This window comes from Zingiber officinale, chromosome 6A (genome assembly GCF_018446385.1).
Source record: "Zingiber officinale cultivar Zhangliang chromosome 6A, Zo_v1.1, whole genome shotgun sequence".
NCBI classification, from domain to species: domain Eukaryota; kingdom Viridiplantae; phylum Streptophyta; class Magnoliopsida; order Zingiberales; family Zingiberaceae; genus Zingiber; species Zingiber officinale.
In genome coordinates, this window is record NC_055997.1 from 55,914,308 (window position 1) to 55,931,161 (window position 16,854).

Below are 16,854 nucleotides of genomic sequence, written 5' to 3' on the forward strand. Positions count from 1 at the left end.
CAAACCTTTCTTGTCCTTGGACTTGGGTTTTTGACCCCTAGACCCTAGGGGCAAATCCTTAAGAGCCTTTTCTAGAGAGTCAAGTCTTGACCTCAAGACTAGATTTTCTTTCTCTAATACCTCAAGCTTTAATTTATCCTTTTTCTTTGAGGTATTCCTAGGCATGTGTCTAGTTGATTTGGGATTTCTACCTAGGTTCTTCCTAACCTTAGATGAGTTAATCCTAGGATTGACATTTCTAGTGTTGTCCTTACCTAGGCTAACATGTTTAGCACCTAAGCACATATATTGGTTCTTAAAGTTAGCATGCTTATCATTATTAACAATTGCAACAAAACTACTAGCATGTGTCTTATTGCAAGAGTGAGACTTAAATGTTACCTTAGGGTTTGCCTTCGCTCCCCCTATTGACGTGCTCGGTCTTTTGTCCTTGTGAGGTTGCCTCCCCCTCGGACATTGACTCCTATAGTGTCCCCTTCACTTGCATTGGAAGCACATCACGTGCTCCTTGCCCTTGCGTGTTGGGACTCCGGCTTCCTTGACCTTTGGCGCCGGTGGAGTCTTTCTAATCCTCTTTGGACATTTACACTTGTAATGTCCAAATTCCCTACACTCAAAGCACATTATGTGTAATTTGCTAGAAACTAAATGGCTTGAGTTACCTAGAGTTGAGGATGGATGAACGCTCTCTCCTTCATCCCTTCCGGAGGTAGAAGCTTCTTCTTCTTGCTCCGAACTTGAAGAAGAACTCTCCTCCTCTTCTTCTTTAGATGTTGAGTGGCCCTCAACTTCTAAATCCATTCCTCCATGAAGTGAGCTACTTGGCTCACTTGACTCCTCTTCATGACTTGAAGTGGAGTTCACCTCATGGAACTTTGCCAAGTTGTTCCACAACTCCTTGGCATCGTTATATCCACCTATCCTACACAAAACATCATTAGGTAAAGAAAATTCAAAAATTTTCAATACCTCATCGTTGACTAGGGATTGGTGGACTTGTTCCTTGGTCCACTCCTTCTTCTCTAGGGTTTCTCCTTTCTTGTCCATCGGAGGCTTGAAACCTAATTGAACACAACTCCAATTTTCAAGGTTAGTCATAAGAAAGTACTTCATTCTTACCTTCCAAAACGCGAAGTCGTCGCGATCGTAGAAAGGTGGAATTGTGATGTCTTCTCCAAATAACTCCATTCTCTAGCTCGTGCTCCCCCGGGTGTTGATCCAACGAAGAGCGACCTCGCTCTGATACCACTTGTTAGGATCGACGGACGCGGCTAGAGAGGGGGGGTGTGAATAGCCGACCCCAAATTCGCGTTTCTTCCTACGAATTAGGTTAGCGCAGCGGAAATACAATAATAGAAACGAGAACGAGAAGATCAAACCTTAGACGCAGCGATGTAACGAGGTTCGGAGATGAAACTCCTACTCCTCGGCGTGTCCGTAAGGTGGACGAAGCCTATCAATCCGTCGGTGGATGAAACCCCGGATAACCGGCTAATATGAACTCCTTCTGGGTGGAGAAACCTCACCACAAAGTCTTTGCAACAGCAAAACAGAGGAGTACAACAATAGAGGAAACAAACAAGAACAATAGAAATTGTAAACACACTTGCTTGCCTTCTCGTCGGAGTCCGTTGATGAAGCAGCAGCTTCACGGCTCCAGCAGCTAGAAAACCAGCACGAAGCTCACGCGAAGCTTCAGCAAACCGAGAGCTCAGCAAAGCTCAAATCGCAGTAAGGAGGAAGAGCAAGAACTGTTCCTGTAGAGGCCCTCGATCTCGATATATAATCTGCGAAGAAGAAGACACATAAACTAGCCGTTGTCGCAGCTGGGGCTCTGACGATCAGCACACTCGATCGGTCCAGAGTGTTCGATAGGTCTTGGGACCGATCAAGCTAAGCTGGACCGATCAGCTATGTCTGATCGGTCCAGAATCTGATCGGTCCTGGGACCGATCGAGCTTCCTCTGATCGGTCCGAGGACCGATCAGCATGCATGTCCCTTCCTTTTCTCCCGAACTTCTTGCCTTCGATCGTTGTTTCGATCGGTGCGGACCGATCGAAATTCAGCAAATTCAGCATGCTCGATCGGTCACCGGACCGATCCAAATACCAGTATCACGGATCGATCCATCGATCGATTGGAGCTTGGTTTTGCCCAAACCAAGTCCCAAGCCTTCCAAACCAACATCCGTCAACCTTGACCTCTTGGTACATCATGCTTAGCATCCGGTCACTCCTTGACCGCTAAGACTCCCAACCAAATGTCCGGTCAATCCCTTTGACCCACTTGGACTTTCTCTTCGTGTCAAGTATCCGGTCACCCTTGACCTACTTGACCTTCTCAACACCGGATGTCGATCACCCTTGATCCATCTGGATTTTCCTTCCGGCTTCACTCACGGGACTTTCACCTAGCTTCGCTCACTAGTATTTTCCCGGCTTCACTCACGGGACTTTCACCGCTTCACTCACCGGGACTTTCCCACCGCCCGGCTTCACTCACGGGACTTTCACCTAGCTTCACTCACTAGGGTTTTCCTGCAGCTTCACTCACCGGGACTTTCCCACCGCCGGCTTCACTCACGAGACTTTCCAACTGGCTTCACTCACGAGACTTATCCGCCTGGCTTCACTCACGGACTTTCCACATCCGGTCCAGAGAACGAGCTACCGAGCCCTCTCGCCCGGGGAACGAGCTACCGAGCCCTCTCCGACTTCCATCCGGTCCAGAGAACGAGCTCCCGAGCCCTCTCTGACCACAGTCCGGAGAACGAGCTACCGAGCCCTCTCCGACTTCCCATGTGCCAAGCTTCCATACTTGGACTTCTCCGTGCCAAGTCTCCACACTTGGACTTTTCCCGTGCCAAACTCCCTGCTTGGACTTTTCCCGTGCCAAGCTCCCTGCTTGGACTTGGGAGCTTGGACTTTTCCCGTGCCAAGCTCCCTGCTTGGACTTTTCCCATGCTAAGCTCCCTGCTTGGACTTTTCCCGTGCCAAGCTCCCTGCTTGGACTTTTCCCATGCCAAGCTCCCTGCTTGGACTTTTCCCGTGCCAAGCTTCCTGCTTGGACTTTTCCGAGTCAGGTCAACTCACCTCAGGTCAACCAGGTCAACCTTGACCACGGGTTGCACCCACAATCTCCCAAGCTTGTATCCTTGTAAAACATCAAGATACAACTTTTCTGTTCACGTCAAACTTTGTCAAACATAACTCATCAAACATCAAAACACAACTCGAGTCAAGTCAACTCGAGTCTGGTCAACCAGGTCAACCTTGACCTAAGGTTGGACCAACACGATCGACGCAAGAGGGGGATAGGGGAGAGTTCGGCGGTGTCGGGCAGAAGCACAAAGGGAGAAGAAGGGGAAGAGGAAAAATCGAGTAGGGCTTTTGTATGCTCGGGAAGGCAAGGAACCGTCGGCGGAGGTTAGAGCACGGCGTGAATTTGGTGGAGGAAAATAAGAAAATAAAAAAAAAAGGAATTAGGAAAATAAACATTTCCTCGCTTAAATGGGGTAGCCTAAACAGGCTTTCCCGAGCCCCATTTTTATCCCCGTTAACTCGTCCATACGAGCTCCGTAAAATTCCTGAAAAATTTCCAAAAATTTCCAAAATTTTCCTTATTATTATCTACCCTTTTCCGGTATTTTACACTACTTGCACATTTAGTCAATCTTATTAAGTTACAATATAGTTTAATTTTAAACCTTTGTTATTATCAAAATTAAATTTGATTATCTGATAGTCACTATATATATATATATATATATATCATAAAAAAAATTTACTGGATGAATCCAAACGCTTTGGATTCATTTCAGGTACCTGGACCAATGTCACGCACAGCAAATGTCTGCAGTAAAGTATATATATATTCGTTGTGGAACGATCCACAATCATTTTTTTTATTTTTGAAAAAATAAAAATTTCTTAAACCTTAAACACCCTAAATATATATATATATATTATACCACGTGAGCACTTAAAATTTTGGTAGTTTTAATTTTTGTTTATATATATATATATATACCTTTTGCCACCATTCAATATGTCCCCTCAGTCGTGTACGCTTGGCGTGCACGTCGAGCATGCAAGCAGGCCAGGCATGTAGCATAACAAGGTCGTATGTGCGTGTATATATATATACACACTTCTTTCGCTACAAGTAATAATTTTGTAAGATGAATAATTACTATTCGATGGATTATAATGATAATAATTATTTGTGATTAGAGTTAAAAGCATTTTTTCTCTATACTTAGGAATTTATATCATGATAGATCATCTTCGGCTCCATAAACTCCAAAATATGTATGTCAAAAACATTGTTTTATGTGTTTTTTCAAACCTTTTTGTGACACGTTAAATGATAGTTTAAGGCAGCTGTTCTGAAAAGTAAAGATTTGGAAGAGCTGTAATATAGGAGAATAGGATCTAAATATGACAGTCATCCTTTCTCCAGCATTAGAATGGTAAACTAGTCGAGCTGAGTTTAAGAATATTCAAGTTTATTTAATAAGATAAATGATTGTTGAAGTTTGATTTAGTTTATTATTTATGAGTTTGAATTTATCTGAAGTTTGATTTGAGTTTAGTTCGTTTAGATGTTATCTAGCTCACAATTCAAGTTTAGTTTAAGCTTAGTTCGAACTTAATTTATTTAGATATTATCGAACTCTCAATTCAAGTTTATTTACTTATTTAAAACTTTCAGTTGTTTGATTGATTATTGAAATTGATAATTCAAACTTATTTATTTTATTATTTATTTTATATATTAATAAAAATTTTATTAATGAATATGACTTGTGAGTATTGTTCACGAACGATAACAAACTGAACACATATGTTCAACCTTATTTATTTAATTTAATGAGCTATTCAAATTTGTTTGTTTAATTAATCTTGTGTATATTGAATGAACATAAAGAAGCTCCTATCAAGCTGAACACCAAGCTTGTTCACAAACGCTTGATTCATTTACAATCCTATCTAGCATTACACAATATAACAATGCACTCAATCTTGTATTGCATATAATTATGGAACACTATACAAACTGACTACAATTTATACATAATATGCATCTCATTGCCACCCAAAAGGATGAAGATAAACTAAATTGCAAAAAGGAAAGAAGGAAAGAAAGAAAGAAAGAAAGGAAAAAAACAGAAGTATGCAACTAGGTCTATATACAAAGTCAAGAGGTCATAACTATGTTTACGATTCTGCCAAATGTGCACACTTCAACGTCTAATTCCAGCGTCTATTAGCATCGTCATCAAAAATCATAAAACTGTTATTTGTCCAAGAGCTTGATTCCCCAGCAAACCTGTTCATCTTCCAAGACTCGGATTCCTCTCTGTCATCTCTGTCGTCGTGAAATGTTGCATGCATGTTCTTCTTGGGATTGGACAAGCCTCCAGCCTTCAACAGCAAAGATATAGAAGTTGAACACGCCTTTGTTGGTTTAAGGAAGCTGCAGATACTGAAAAGACTTTGTTTGGAACTGAGAGAAAGTTGTAGTTACCTTTCTTATAAGTTTTTCAAATGCTTCTGTTCCATTTTGTTCAATAAATTTCTCAGCGGCTAATAGAACGTCATCTGGCTTGCCAAAGGCGCCACTTTTTGAAGAGAGAGACCAAAGGTTCAAGGTCTGTTGATTCAAAACCATAGGTCTCACAAAATTCTCATAAATAAATGTGGCACCACTGAAGTATGGTAAAACCAGCCAGCAGTTAAATATTAGCTTTGCATAAGGCCAAAATGGAAGCCTGTAACACATACACTGTTGCAGTTGAAGTTTGTGCATACAAGTTAGGAAACAGTGTAACTTGCAAAATCCTAGAAACTATTATTCAAGTGAATTAGCAAGCAACGAAATGGCTAATCCATAAAAAAAAAAAAAAAAAAAAAAAAAAAAAAAAAAAAAATCTGTGTTTTGTATGTAAATAATCACTATTTATCATGAGATAAAACTTTTAATCATAAGGCCACCATCCAGAGGGGAAAAATAATTACTATTAATTATGTAAAATTGCATTCAACATCATACTGCACATGATCACTTAAATGTTCATATTAATTTACATAGTCCTTTAGCCTTTTTACATAAAATCCATCATATGTACTGGAAGTATTGCCCTTCTAATACATAAAATCAATCATGTAAATTCACCTAGTCAATATTTACATAGTCCTTTAACATTTTCCACATACCTTGACTAATCAATTGTTTGTTTGTGAGTGAGACCCAATCTAATACAATTAATAAGCAACCAGCTTGGACAACAGTGGTTTGGAGGCCGGGCATCAAAACATAATTTTGTGTTGTGGTTACTAGCTCATGGACGTTTGCAGACTAAGGATGGACTTCCTTATATGCCTTGCAAGACCTACCTCCAATGCCAAAGGGAGGATGAGATTTAGGAGCACCTCTTCTTCATGTGCTCAATTAGCAAGGCCTTGTGGATCAAAGTGTGCATTCATCTGGGTATCCAGCAGGAGATGAGCACCGAGATGAGCACTGCGAGACGAAGTCTTCAAGTAGAAGATCAAAGGCTCGGGCCGTACTACAAAATTGAGGACTTTGGCTACGCCTGATATGATATATCTTATTTGGCAAGCTAGAAACTATTGTAATTTTGATGGAGACGTGTCGAATCTTGACAGGATGTTCATTAAGATCCAAACACGTATTAAGATCTATGAGGACCTAGATTGTACATGCAACTTGGTTCTTAATATATTTACCCTACACATCAGAAAAAAGAAGTGACAAGAGCCTAATACTTCAAATAATGCACCCAATAGTCAGGTAGGTTCAAATAGACATAGTAACAACACTAAGAGAGAAGAAAAACTTATCTCACTGCAAAAATGTAGCTACTTCAGTCAAATTTATGCTCACTAAGCATCTACTATGGTCGAAACTATCACAGATAGGGAGGTCGGTTAGCTATTCCAACTAGTTCAAACCTGAATTGGGAAAATTGGTTACTGGGGATCAGGTGGAGAGGACTCCAACAAGGTTGAGTAGGGTTATTGTTTTAGTTCATCCAAACTGCTTGTAACACGGTTGAGAGTCTAGTGATGTGTGACCAAACTGTTTGAGTTTGATTTCTGTGGGTTAAGTTGTTTTGAAAGATAAGCAGCTTGTATGAGAAACTTTGGTTAGTAGTACTGAGGTAGAGCTTGCATGCAAAGTATAATAAAATCGTTTCGGGGTTGAATGGGTTGATGCGGATTAGGTTTTGGTTGGTTGGTAGAGGTGGGATTAGAGAGAGGTGGCAAAAACAGTGTTGCCTCATGTTTGTTGAATATCGTAGCTATTCTTCAAATGCAGTAAAAATGCCCCTCTCTAGATGGCTTTCACTCCCCTTTTATTGGCCTTGAAGTGAGTAGTATCATCCTAATAAGGAATTACCCCAGGCAAAGCCCTATTGGTGAGTCCAGATGCTCGTATGGTTTTAACTGCTAGCTGAGTATTGCCTGGACACTTGCTGGGCTCTTACCAGCAGAGCTCAATGTATACAGAATACAGATTGATCCCTGTTCAAGATATAAGTTGATCTTCCGTAAGTATTACTGTTCTTCAACCATGCCCCTTTGACATTTTGTCTTCTCCTTCATGACAGCTCCATATATAAGACATAAGTTTAGAAATTATTAATATTACATTTTACTTCTCTCCTTCTGTCTTCTTATGGCTTGACGCTTTCTTTATAACTGCTAAAACACTTAGACTACATTGATAAGCACTAACACTCCATATTTTGTTTTGCCATAGTTTTGTACACCTTACTTTCAAGCACTTAGCACACATCCTTTCTCGTACACTTGGCAATCATAGTTGTGTCCACCAGTGTTGCCCGAATTGTATTTACTTTGGCCTAACCATTTTATATATTTACCGGGATTCGGACTTGGGCAGATTTCAATATAACTTGAGCAAACTATTTTATTATTTTTCCTTTTCTTCTTCATTAAGCAACCAAAGCCTCTCTAGGCCAAACCAAGATTTAAAATTTTGACCCATGCCGAGGTTTTAGTCCTGGACCAGAACGTTACAGTTTCGGTACGGTATCGTGTTATTTCGATATAGTTTCAATATTTTTTAAATATAAAATATATTAATTAAAAAATAAAATATTTAACATAAATATTTAAAAAATAAACAATATAAAAATATAATCTTTTAAAAAAAGGAAAAGATATGAAAATAGATAAATAAATAATTTATTATAATTTTTAAATTAAAATAAATGAAATCTAAAATTAATTAGATAATTTTATTAGAGTTTAATAAAATCTCTTTAGATTATCTCCATCATAGTTAGGAGTTGATTAAAATAATTAATCTAAGTTTAATTAAAAAAATCTGAAATCCGACACCACTAGCGAGCTTGCACGACTTCGGCACTGCCGTGGGGTTGCGCAACCCCTCAGCCATGGCCGCGAAGATCGCGTGACTACTCTAGCGCTACCGCGGTGGTTGTGTGACTCCTCTGCAGTGGCCGCAAGGATGCGCAACGCCTCCGTGATGGCAACGGAAGGGTTATGCAACCCCTCCACTGTGGCCACGGGGTCGCGCAACACGTTGTAGCTGTTGTGGGTTTGGTGTCGGGGTCATGCCGGTGCCAGTCGTCGGGTGGAACGAAATGTTTCGCCCGTTTTGACCGTCTCGGCACGATACTTTAAACCATGGGCCAAACAATTCACTCAAAATTTGAGAAGATTATAGCAAAGTACGAAAAACCAAACTCCAAATTTTATATGTTCCTCTTCAACAAAACGCCTACATTCTCTATATGATTATGTAATTCCTTTAAACTGGAATCCGACATCCTCTTCATGCTCTCATCATCAAACTGTTAAACATAGAAAACTTGACCCTTAGTTCTCACCCAATTCTTGGCACTAACTTGTGGTACTCCTAACCAAAGGCTATTTGGGCCTAAAGTCATTGAAAGGATCTTCCTCTAAGGGTGTAGAATTTGCTTTGCTGGGGGATGCTACCATATATCACCTTGAACTGGATGGAAGGCTAAAGGCATCTTAGCCTCTAAAACTCCCCTATTCACTTTTAGTTTAGTGACGCATTTTCCTTCTTACTCTTGTAGACATGGATGTGAACTTTGATGATACTTAGTGAGAGTGCCCCAAGTACTCTCTTGGAAGTGCTCACCAGTATTGAGATCCTAGATGCAAGCTTCCACATGAGAATGACTTCCATTGCTACCAAAACTCCTAGAATCTAAACTTCATCACTAGGTCTAACTTTTAAAGTCCTTATAGCCAAATTCCCTTTATCAGAGTCCTCTCTCTAGGCTAGTCAGCATCTTTGAATCCATCATGGTTGAGGTATTCTCTACTCTAATAAGCTCACTCCCTCTGGGGCACAGTAAGTACACTTCCTTTAAGTCCCCAAATTGTTGCTGAAGTCTACATAGGTGTCAAACTGACTTCCAAAGCCCAATACCTCCCTGACCGTTGAGTGGAAACTTTTGAGGAGCTAGACAATGAATCAACAAAGGGTGGATCCACCCAATCCCATCGACCAAGTATTAGACTTTGCCAAGTGCCTTATAGTTCACTGGTAGGTGAACTACTGAGCCATTGTCCTAGACACTTTGAGCCCATTAGAGATAAAGAACTCAAACAAGTCATGGAAGAGTTTCAAGCTAGCCCAAAGTTATCTTTATGGCATCATACTTCCAGATCTATTTCTCAAGCTTTACAATTGGAACTAATTTCTTGCTCCATCAAGGACAAGATTTATTTCTTCGACAAATACTTGCTATTCAGAATTGGGTTGCAGATGTCATGGTGCACATCAACTTGTTTCTCAAGAAGATGAGAAAGCTTCAGGTGAAAACTACAAAGCTCCAACTGAAGCAAGTTATAGCAGAGCCAGGGTGGATTTACCTAGAAGAAAGTTGAGGAATTGACCATTCAGCTTGCAATGGCTATGACCAAAGAGAAGAAAATGACTAGAATATCAAGGAATTGGAAGGAGTCATAGAGAATTTTAAGAACTCTAGCCACTTCGTTGGCAGGTGGCTCGGCTTTGCCAAGAGCTCCTTCAACTTCAACTACTTGATCTCCTAAACCCATGCAGTTCATCCCTCACTTATCCTTTAAATGGCTCTCACTCTCAAATATAAGAAGGCTGTTGGGAACAAACAGATCGGAGGAGGAATAGGACAGTCTGTTGACAGCAACAGCCTTCCTCCAAAGAAGAAAGACAAGTTTTTGGAAGCTCAAGAAAAGAAGGGAGGGAAGGATTTCCAAGAAGGCCCCCTGAACTCAAATCACTTGAATTATTTTTTTGTAATTTTCCTACTTTCCTCAAGTTCAAGATTAAGTATAAAATGGAAATTTAATTCGACACATCAAGAATTCAATGCTCTTGTTTATTTATAACTTAAAATTTTTAAATGAACTTTTATTAAATTTAACAATTCTATCATATCTCACATTAAAATTTTGTTAAATTTCCAATAAATGTTGATGTGGCAATATGTCTAGTTATCAGCTTAGCATCTCACACTTCATCACCATAACTGGCCCCAAATCTGCCACCAACATAGATGTTATGCTAATCCCCCTCACAAGTTGGGATAGAGAAACAACGGGAACCACCAATGTCGGAGGTGGTCCATTGCCGACCTCCCTCATTATTCTAATGCCCTGGCCAGGGGATGCTGTTGGAAGTCACGCCTTTATTTCACAAAAGGTTACTGCAAAGATGGTCTGCATGTTGCTTCCTCCACCACTCACAAAAGGTTGCAGTTTTGCAGGTGACAGATGGTTCCAAAGTCAGGTTTTCCAGGGTGGAATGTGATGGAGAAGAACAAGAAAGGGACACGCTAGTGGTGGTAATGATGGAGAATCCTAACTACTTCGTTCTCGAGATCACTACCGCTGTCAACGATGAAAAGTTCCCCTCCATGGGCAAGGGGCCCAGCAAGAATGCCAAGAAGTTTGTCTGGATGTTCCTCCTCGAGGCCCACCACATCACCAGCCACCTCGAGTCAACAACACTGTTGTTGATGCTGCATGGAGTCATCGGCAAGAGGTTGGTTACTCTTCGGTAAGCCGATGCTTCTGAGAAGCTCCATTTGCTGCTGAAGCTAATCAGAGGCTTCTTGTTCTTCTCCTTGGTCACCATAGCATTAGAACTTCATGCTTACTGGAACTGGTGGCACTTCCAGCAGCCACAGTTGCATCAGCCAGAGAACATGAATTTGCCTAGGCAATCAATATCCAAAGGTCGATGCACTCTGCATACTTCTCTTGGCTTTCCTTCTGAGCTAATTAGATTGTTTACTAAATTCAGACACTATCAAATATGGGCATAGTTTTGCTTATGATACAGTCTGTAGAGACATTGATTTTGTGCTTAGGATGCTTCTGGATCAGATTGAAAAAGATTGAACAAAAGGTTCAAGGGGACCCTCAAAAGAAGATAATGGACACAAGTATTCCATGGTTCTTGTCCAATTTCTATGTGTAATGAGAGAGAGGTAAAGATCTCTTCTATCAAAGTGGCCAGCTGAGAAGACGGCTTGACTTTTTTGTCCTTTGGGTATTTTCTCAGATCTAAGAATTTATGACCTTTTCTTTCAGGTTGCCCCTTTCAACTCTTCAGCTCTTTTCCCAGATCTTTATCTTTTTTTCTAGGTCACCTCTTTTGACCCTTTAGCTCTTTACTCAGATATGAGGAATTATGATGTTTTATTTTATGTTGCCTCTTTTTACAAGTGTAATACTTCAGCTCAGCTAAAATGCAAATCCCTCCAGTTGCTCAGGTGGGAAAACTTACCATCTTCATTTCCACCCAGATGGAAGACATTCTGGCTACTTGTTTAAGAAACTTATCAGCATCATCCATTTAGAACACCCATGATGAGGGGATGATTTTTACCCACATCAGGGTCTTGTTACTTTGTGTTAAAGCAAGGTGGAGCACTTTCCATCCAAAATGATTAGAGAGGGGCATCTTAATATATCTACATCATCAACCAATGCACTTGTTCCCTTCAGAATGTTGGCATGGGGTAACCAAGCTTCAAACACTCCCTCGTGCTAGTCTTGATTCAAAGGTATAAGTGTGGCTCTGCTACCATAATGAAGTGGGCGGATCTCATTTCATGCTAATTGAATGGGAAAAACAACATTCTTAATATAATTGAAGACATTGTGAACATCCTATCTTCAGGGTTCTGAATAACTATGAACTAAGTGTTACTAATAACATCCAGTTAGCCATATTTGATACAGAGGACTTATGACTAAATTAAGTGGGCTCAACCAAACTTCAAACTACCTATGTTGAGAGCAAAGCAAAGTTTATGTTAGTTAACTTCTCAAATGAAATCACATGTTAGTGTTTGTATAAAGAAGATATCATAGCATGATTATCAAAGGACAAGAACATGAATTAAATCTAACCAATAAATAACCATGATAAGAAGAGTAATTACCATTCAATAAGTGTAGAAAATGTCAACTCAAACAAAGTAACTAAAGAATACAGCACCCAGTAGGTAAGCCACTGCTGATCATCTTCTGGAGATTTAGATTCTATTGCTTTCACAGAAGCATACCTGTCAAGACCAAGAAAAGTATAACTACTCGGAATAAATCTGTAAAATTGAGAACTTCTTTCAAAAGTTCTATCATCTTGCAATTAGTAGTTCAGAATGGTACTTACAAGGGGTAGACAAGTGTGACTAAAGGTCTGCATAAATGTAAAATACATGTCAGATGGATAATATAGAAAAAACCAAAAAAATAAAATAAAATAAAATAATGATCCATGTCAAGCCTCTAATTTATACACAACTAGATCAATTGCATTTTGGCAGCATAAACTTGAAGGTTGTATTTGTCTCTGATTTCATGGCTCATTATTTTTGTCTCTAAACCTCAAAAGTTGTTTTGTCCCTTCCCTTCTCATAAATTTCCTCCATAATGTTCTTCCTTTGTTTTCATTTATTTCCCCAATTTTTACTTAAAATCTAGTCCTGCATTATTACTACTAAACAAGATTGCAAGAAGATTAAGAAACATATACACAGAAAAGATAAGGAAACAAAATTGTGACTGCATTTTTATAATTCACTACAAAGAAGGAGCAAAGAATGTGACCAAACAAAGTGTATTCCTAGCGTCATCTATTCTGCTTTGTTATCTCTCGCGAAAAATCAAAATTTCAACTGTCGGCTTGCATAATTTTTCTTTTCATTTTTTTTACTTTTTATGTTTTAAATGAAACTTGATTGAATGTTTAACTCTGATAAGAAGCACAATCATGGATCGAAGTTTTGGATGTTCTCTTATCTTCTTTACAGGGATGACCATTTTCAACACTTTTTTTTCACAAAAAAAAAAAAGTTAGACTGATTTAAGCCATGACCATAAAGAAAACATAACTCAAACATCAGACTTAGAGTGTGAAGCCAACGAAAAGAAGAGGACAAAATTGATCCTTCTAAATATAATTAAACTAACTTTTTTTTCCCGTGCTGATTTTTTTTTCATTGAAAAAAAAAAAATCTTTCTTGATCATTCCAAGAAAATCTTTAGGTTAAATCGAACAATCCGGCAAAAAAACTACAGCCTTCCCAAAAGAATGATGACAGTGGAGATATTGTGAAGAGCGGATGCATACCCTGCTAGAACATCAAAATTCCTAGCGATGAAACTAAGCAAAGCTCCCGAACCCATCGCCTCTTCTTTTCCTGCCTGCGTCTCTCAGATCTGAAGCATCACATACTCCGCGTTCTTCCTACCCGTCAACCATAGTTCGAACACGGCAATCGCAGTAAACACATTGAGCGAACTGCCCTAAATTTTACTCCTTTTGGGGCCAACGGAATGCCGACATGCAATTTTTTTCATTCATACTTATATATTTTTAATTTTTTTTTAAAATTTTTTTAATCAATTTTATTTATTATTTTTCATTAATACTTATATATATATTTTTAATTTTATTTAATTTTATTTTTTTAATTAATTTTGTTTATTAATTTTTCATTAATAATTATATTTTTAAAATTTTATTTAATTTTATTTTTAATTAATTTTATTTATTATTTTTTAATATTTATTTAGTTTTATTTCTTTAATCAATTTTGTTTATTATTTTTTTATCAAATTTTTTTAATTTTTTAATTTTATATAATTTTTAAATTACTCCCTTTCGGTAAATTACCTTTTAATTTTTTAATCAATTTTATTTATTATTTTTCATTAATACTTATTGCTCCGGCGGTTAGAACAGGGGACCCCCATTCTGAGGGGTCAATGCCACGCTGGAGTCAAAAGGCCAAGTGGCCGACCGGAGAGGGAGAGGCCAACCTCCCGACCGGCCCCTGCAGACCGACCGGTGAATAGCCAAGGCAATAGGTGCCCCCACTGAAGTCGTAGTTCCGACGCTCAATGGAACAGTAGCAGGGAGCCGAGCGGAAGCCCTAAGAGAAGGTGACATACTGCTAACAGGCCCTGCATAGTACCCTACCGAAAATATCCCCAGCAGATCGATGCATACGGCAGGCCGGCGAGAGGGGAATTCCATCCGGCTGGCGCATAAAATGAGGGCCGTCCGGACATCACTCCCCGTCCGGACGGACGTACCGGCCTGTGGGGTAGGGAAGGGCAAGGACATCTTCTGACAGCTGTCAAGTCCTATGGCTAAGCCATACTCTAGTCTGACAGCTAGGTGTTCTATTGTCCCATCGAAGACGTGCTTGGACTGTAGCAGTATGGCGTCAAGTAAGTTTTCTGACAAACACATATCGAGGTATGGGTTGCAGACACGTAGGCGCCTCGGTGGATGTGTAGGAGCTCTTTCACCGCTCTATATAAAGAGCCTCATACTTCGCCGGAGGTACGCGTTCAAGACCTTTGGAGCCACTTTTTCCACCACCTGCTTACCTGACTTGAGCGTCGGAGGGTCGCCGCCGGGAACCCCTTCCCGGCCCGACTTCTGTGCAGGTCCGCCGGAGCATCGTGCCACCAGTCGAAGATCCACGTCAGCAGTCGGAGAGCGCCCCGTGCCCAGCGTCCGTTGATTCAGCATTCGGACAGGATCAATTTGGCGCTGTCTGTGGGAACGCTCCTGCATCCGACCGGAAACAATGGACGAGGCTGGACGACAACACACGGTGACGCTTTCGACGGAGGAACTCGACGCCCTGATCGAGATAAGGGCCGCCAAGCTTGTGGATCAAAAACAGAAAGCCACACCCGAGCGGCCGGAGCAACAAGCAACGTCAGCGTCTGGTGGTCGAGCAGAAGCACCGCCGCCCACCGTTGCATTTCATCGAGCCCTATTCCGCACCCCTGAAGCCGCAGCAGCTCATAGAGATCGTGGATCTTCTTCGGACGAAATGCCTAGACGAGATGACAGAAAAGGGAAAGCCCCCCGAGCGGACGCATCGCCCGAGAGGATTAATCGCCAATTTTCAGAGGCTATTCTACGAGATCCTCTGCCGAAGCACTACGTGCCTCCGACGATCGGCGAGTATAATGGGACAACCGACCCAGACGATCATCTGGGTAAGTTTGATAACACAGCTACGCTCCATCAATATACAGATGGAGTAAAATGCCGAGTTTTTCTTACCACTCTCGCGGGATCGGCTCAACGGTGGTTTCGGAGGCTGCCGGACGGATCCATACAAGCTTCAAGGATTTCCGGACGGCCTTCCTCCACCACTTCGTAAGCAGTCGGCGCTATCAGAAAACCAGTGTTAGTCTGTTTGCCATCAAGCAGGAGCCGAGAGAGCCGCTCAGAGCTTATATCCAGCGGTTCAATCAGGTAGACATGGATATTCCAACGGCCACCTCAGAGACAATGATGAACGCATTTACACAAGGCCTCGTGGACGGGGACTTCTTCCGCTCGCTCGTTCGGAAGACGCCTCGAGACTATGACCATATGCTACACCGAGCCAACGAGTACATCAACGTGGAGGAGGCCCAAGCGGCTTGAAGAAAGGAAGCTCCGACTGATCGGGCTCCACCTGCCGAGCGGAAGCCTCCCACCGCTCATCAACCGCCAAGAGGACCGAGGGCCGAAGCAATCCGCTCCCCTCATGTGAGGTCCCACGTGCAAGAGGTAGCGGCCGCCCGGCCCAAGCCAAAGAAGAAATGGACCGCGATGTTCTGCTCCTTCCACCTGACGGATACGCACAACACAAGGGATTGTCGAAGTCTTCCCTTCGTGGCTCATCCCGTGCCCCGGAATGGCGGCCGACGGTCTCCCTTAGTCGACAGGCGACAGAGAACTAATGAAGCCGATTGGGCGAGAGCTGATAGGCGACAGCAACAAACTCCCAATCGGCATCGTTCTCCAAGGCAAGACAATCGCCGAACGTCAAGAGAACGGTCCCGACCGTCCGCTCGGGAAGAAGAAAATAGAAGCAATACTTCCCGAGGCGAGATCAACATCATAGTTGGTGGGCCGACCGGAGGAGACTCCAACCGAGCCAGAAAGGCGAGCGTCCGGCAGCTCCAGATCCATGCAGTCGGCTGTAGCCGAGAACGAGCGGAGGGACCCGAAATCAGTTTCGGGCCCGGGGACTTGGAAGGAGTTGAAGTACCCCACGACGACGCTCTACTCATCAAAGCGGTAATAGCCAACTATACTATTCACCGCGTATTTATTGACACAGGAAGCTCGGTCAACATCATATTTAAGAAGGCGTTCGATCAACTACAAATTGACCGAGCCGAGCTGCTGCCCATGACAACCCCACTCTACGGGTTCACGGGCAACGAAGTCTTGCCGGTCGGGCAAATCCGGCTAGCCATCTCACTGGGAGAAGAGCCGCTCAGGAG

At 41.6% G+C, this 16,854-nt stretch overlaps 1 protein-coding gene across 1 annotated transcript; it reads right to left on the reverse strand.

Moving 5' to 3' along the window:
• Window positions 1-4,998: 4,998 nt before the first annotated feature.
• Window positions 4,999-13,883, reverse strand: LOC121996386 (HVA22-like protein a). The gene is made up of 5 exons (XM_042550348.1): window positions 13,679-13,883; window positions 12,719-12,745; window positions 12,489-12,611; window positions 5,531-5,774; window positions 4,999-5,427 (listed from the first exon to the last, which is right to left on the reverse strand). The coding sequence occupies exons 1-5, from the start codon at window positions 13,732-13,734 to the stop codon at window positions 5,254-5,256; spliced, it is 624 nt and encodes a 207-aa protein (XP_042406282.1). The 5' UTR covers window positions 13,735-13,883; the 3' UTR covers window positions 4,999-5,253.
• Between the last annotated feature and the right edge of the window lie 2,971 nt (window positions 13,884-16,854).

Bases quoted from the DNA above. Each gene is read 5' to 3' on its own strand.
- LOC121996386 (XM_042550348.1), bottom strand. From the start codon at position 13,734: ATGGGTTCGGGAGCTTTGCTTAGTTTCATCGCTAGGAATTTTGATGTT. The intron at 12,612-12,718 runs GTAAGTACCATT...TGGTCTTGACAG, and splicing joins GTCACACTTGTCTACCCCTT to GTATGCTTCTGTGAAAGCAA. The intron at 5,428-5,530 runs GTAACTACAACT...TTGCTGTTGAAG, and splicing joins TTGAAAAACTTATAAGAAAG to GCTGGAGGCTTGTCCAATCC.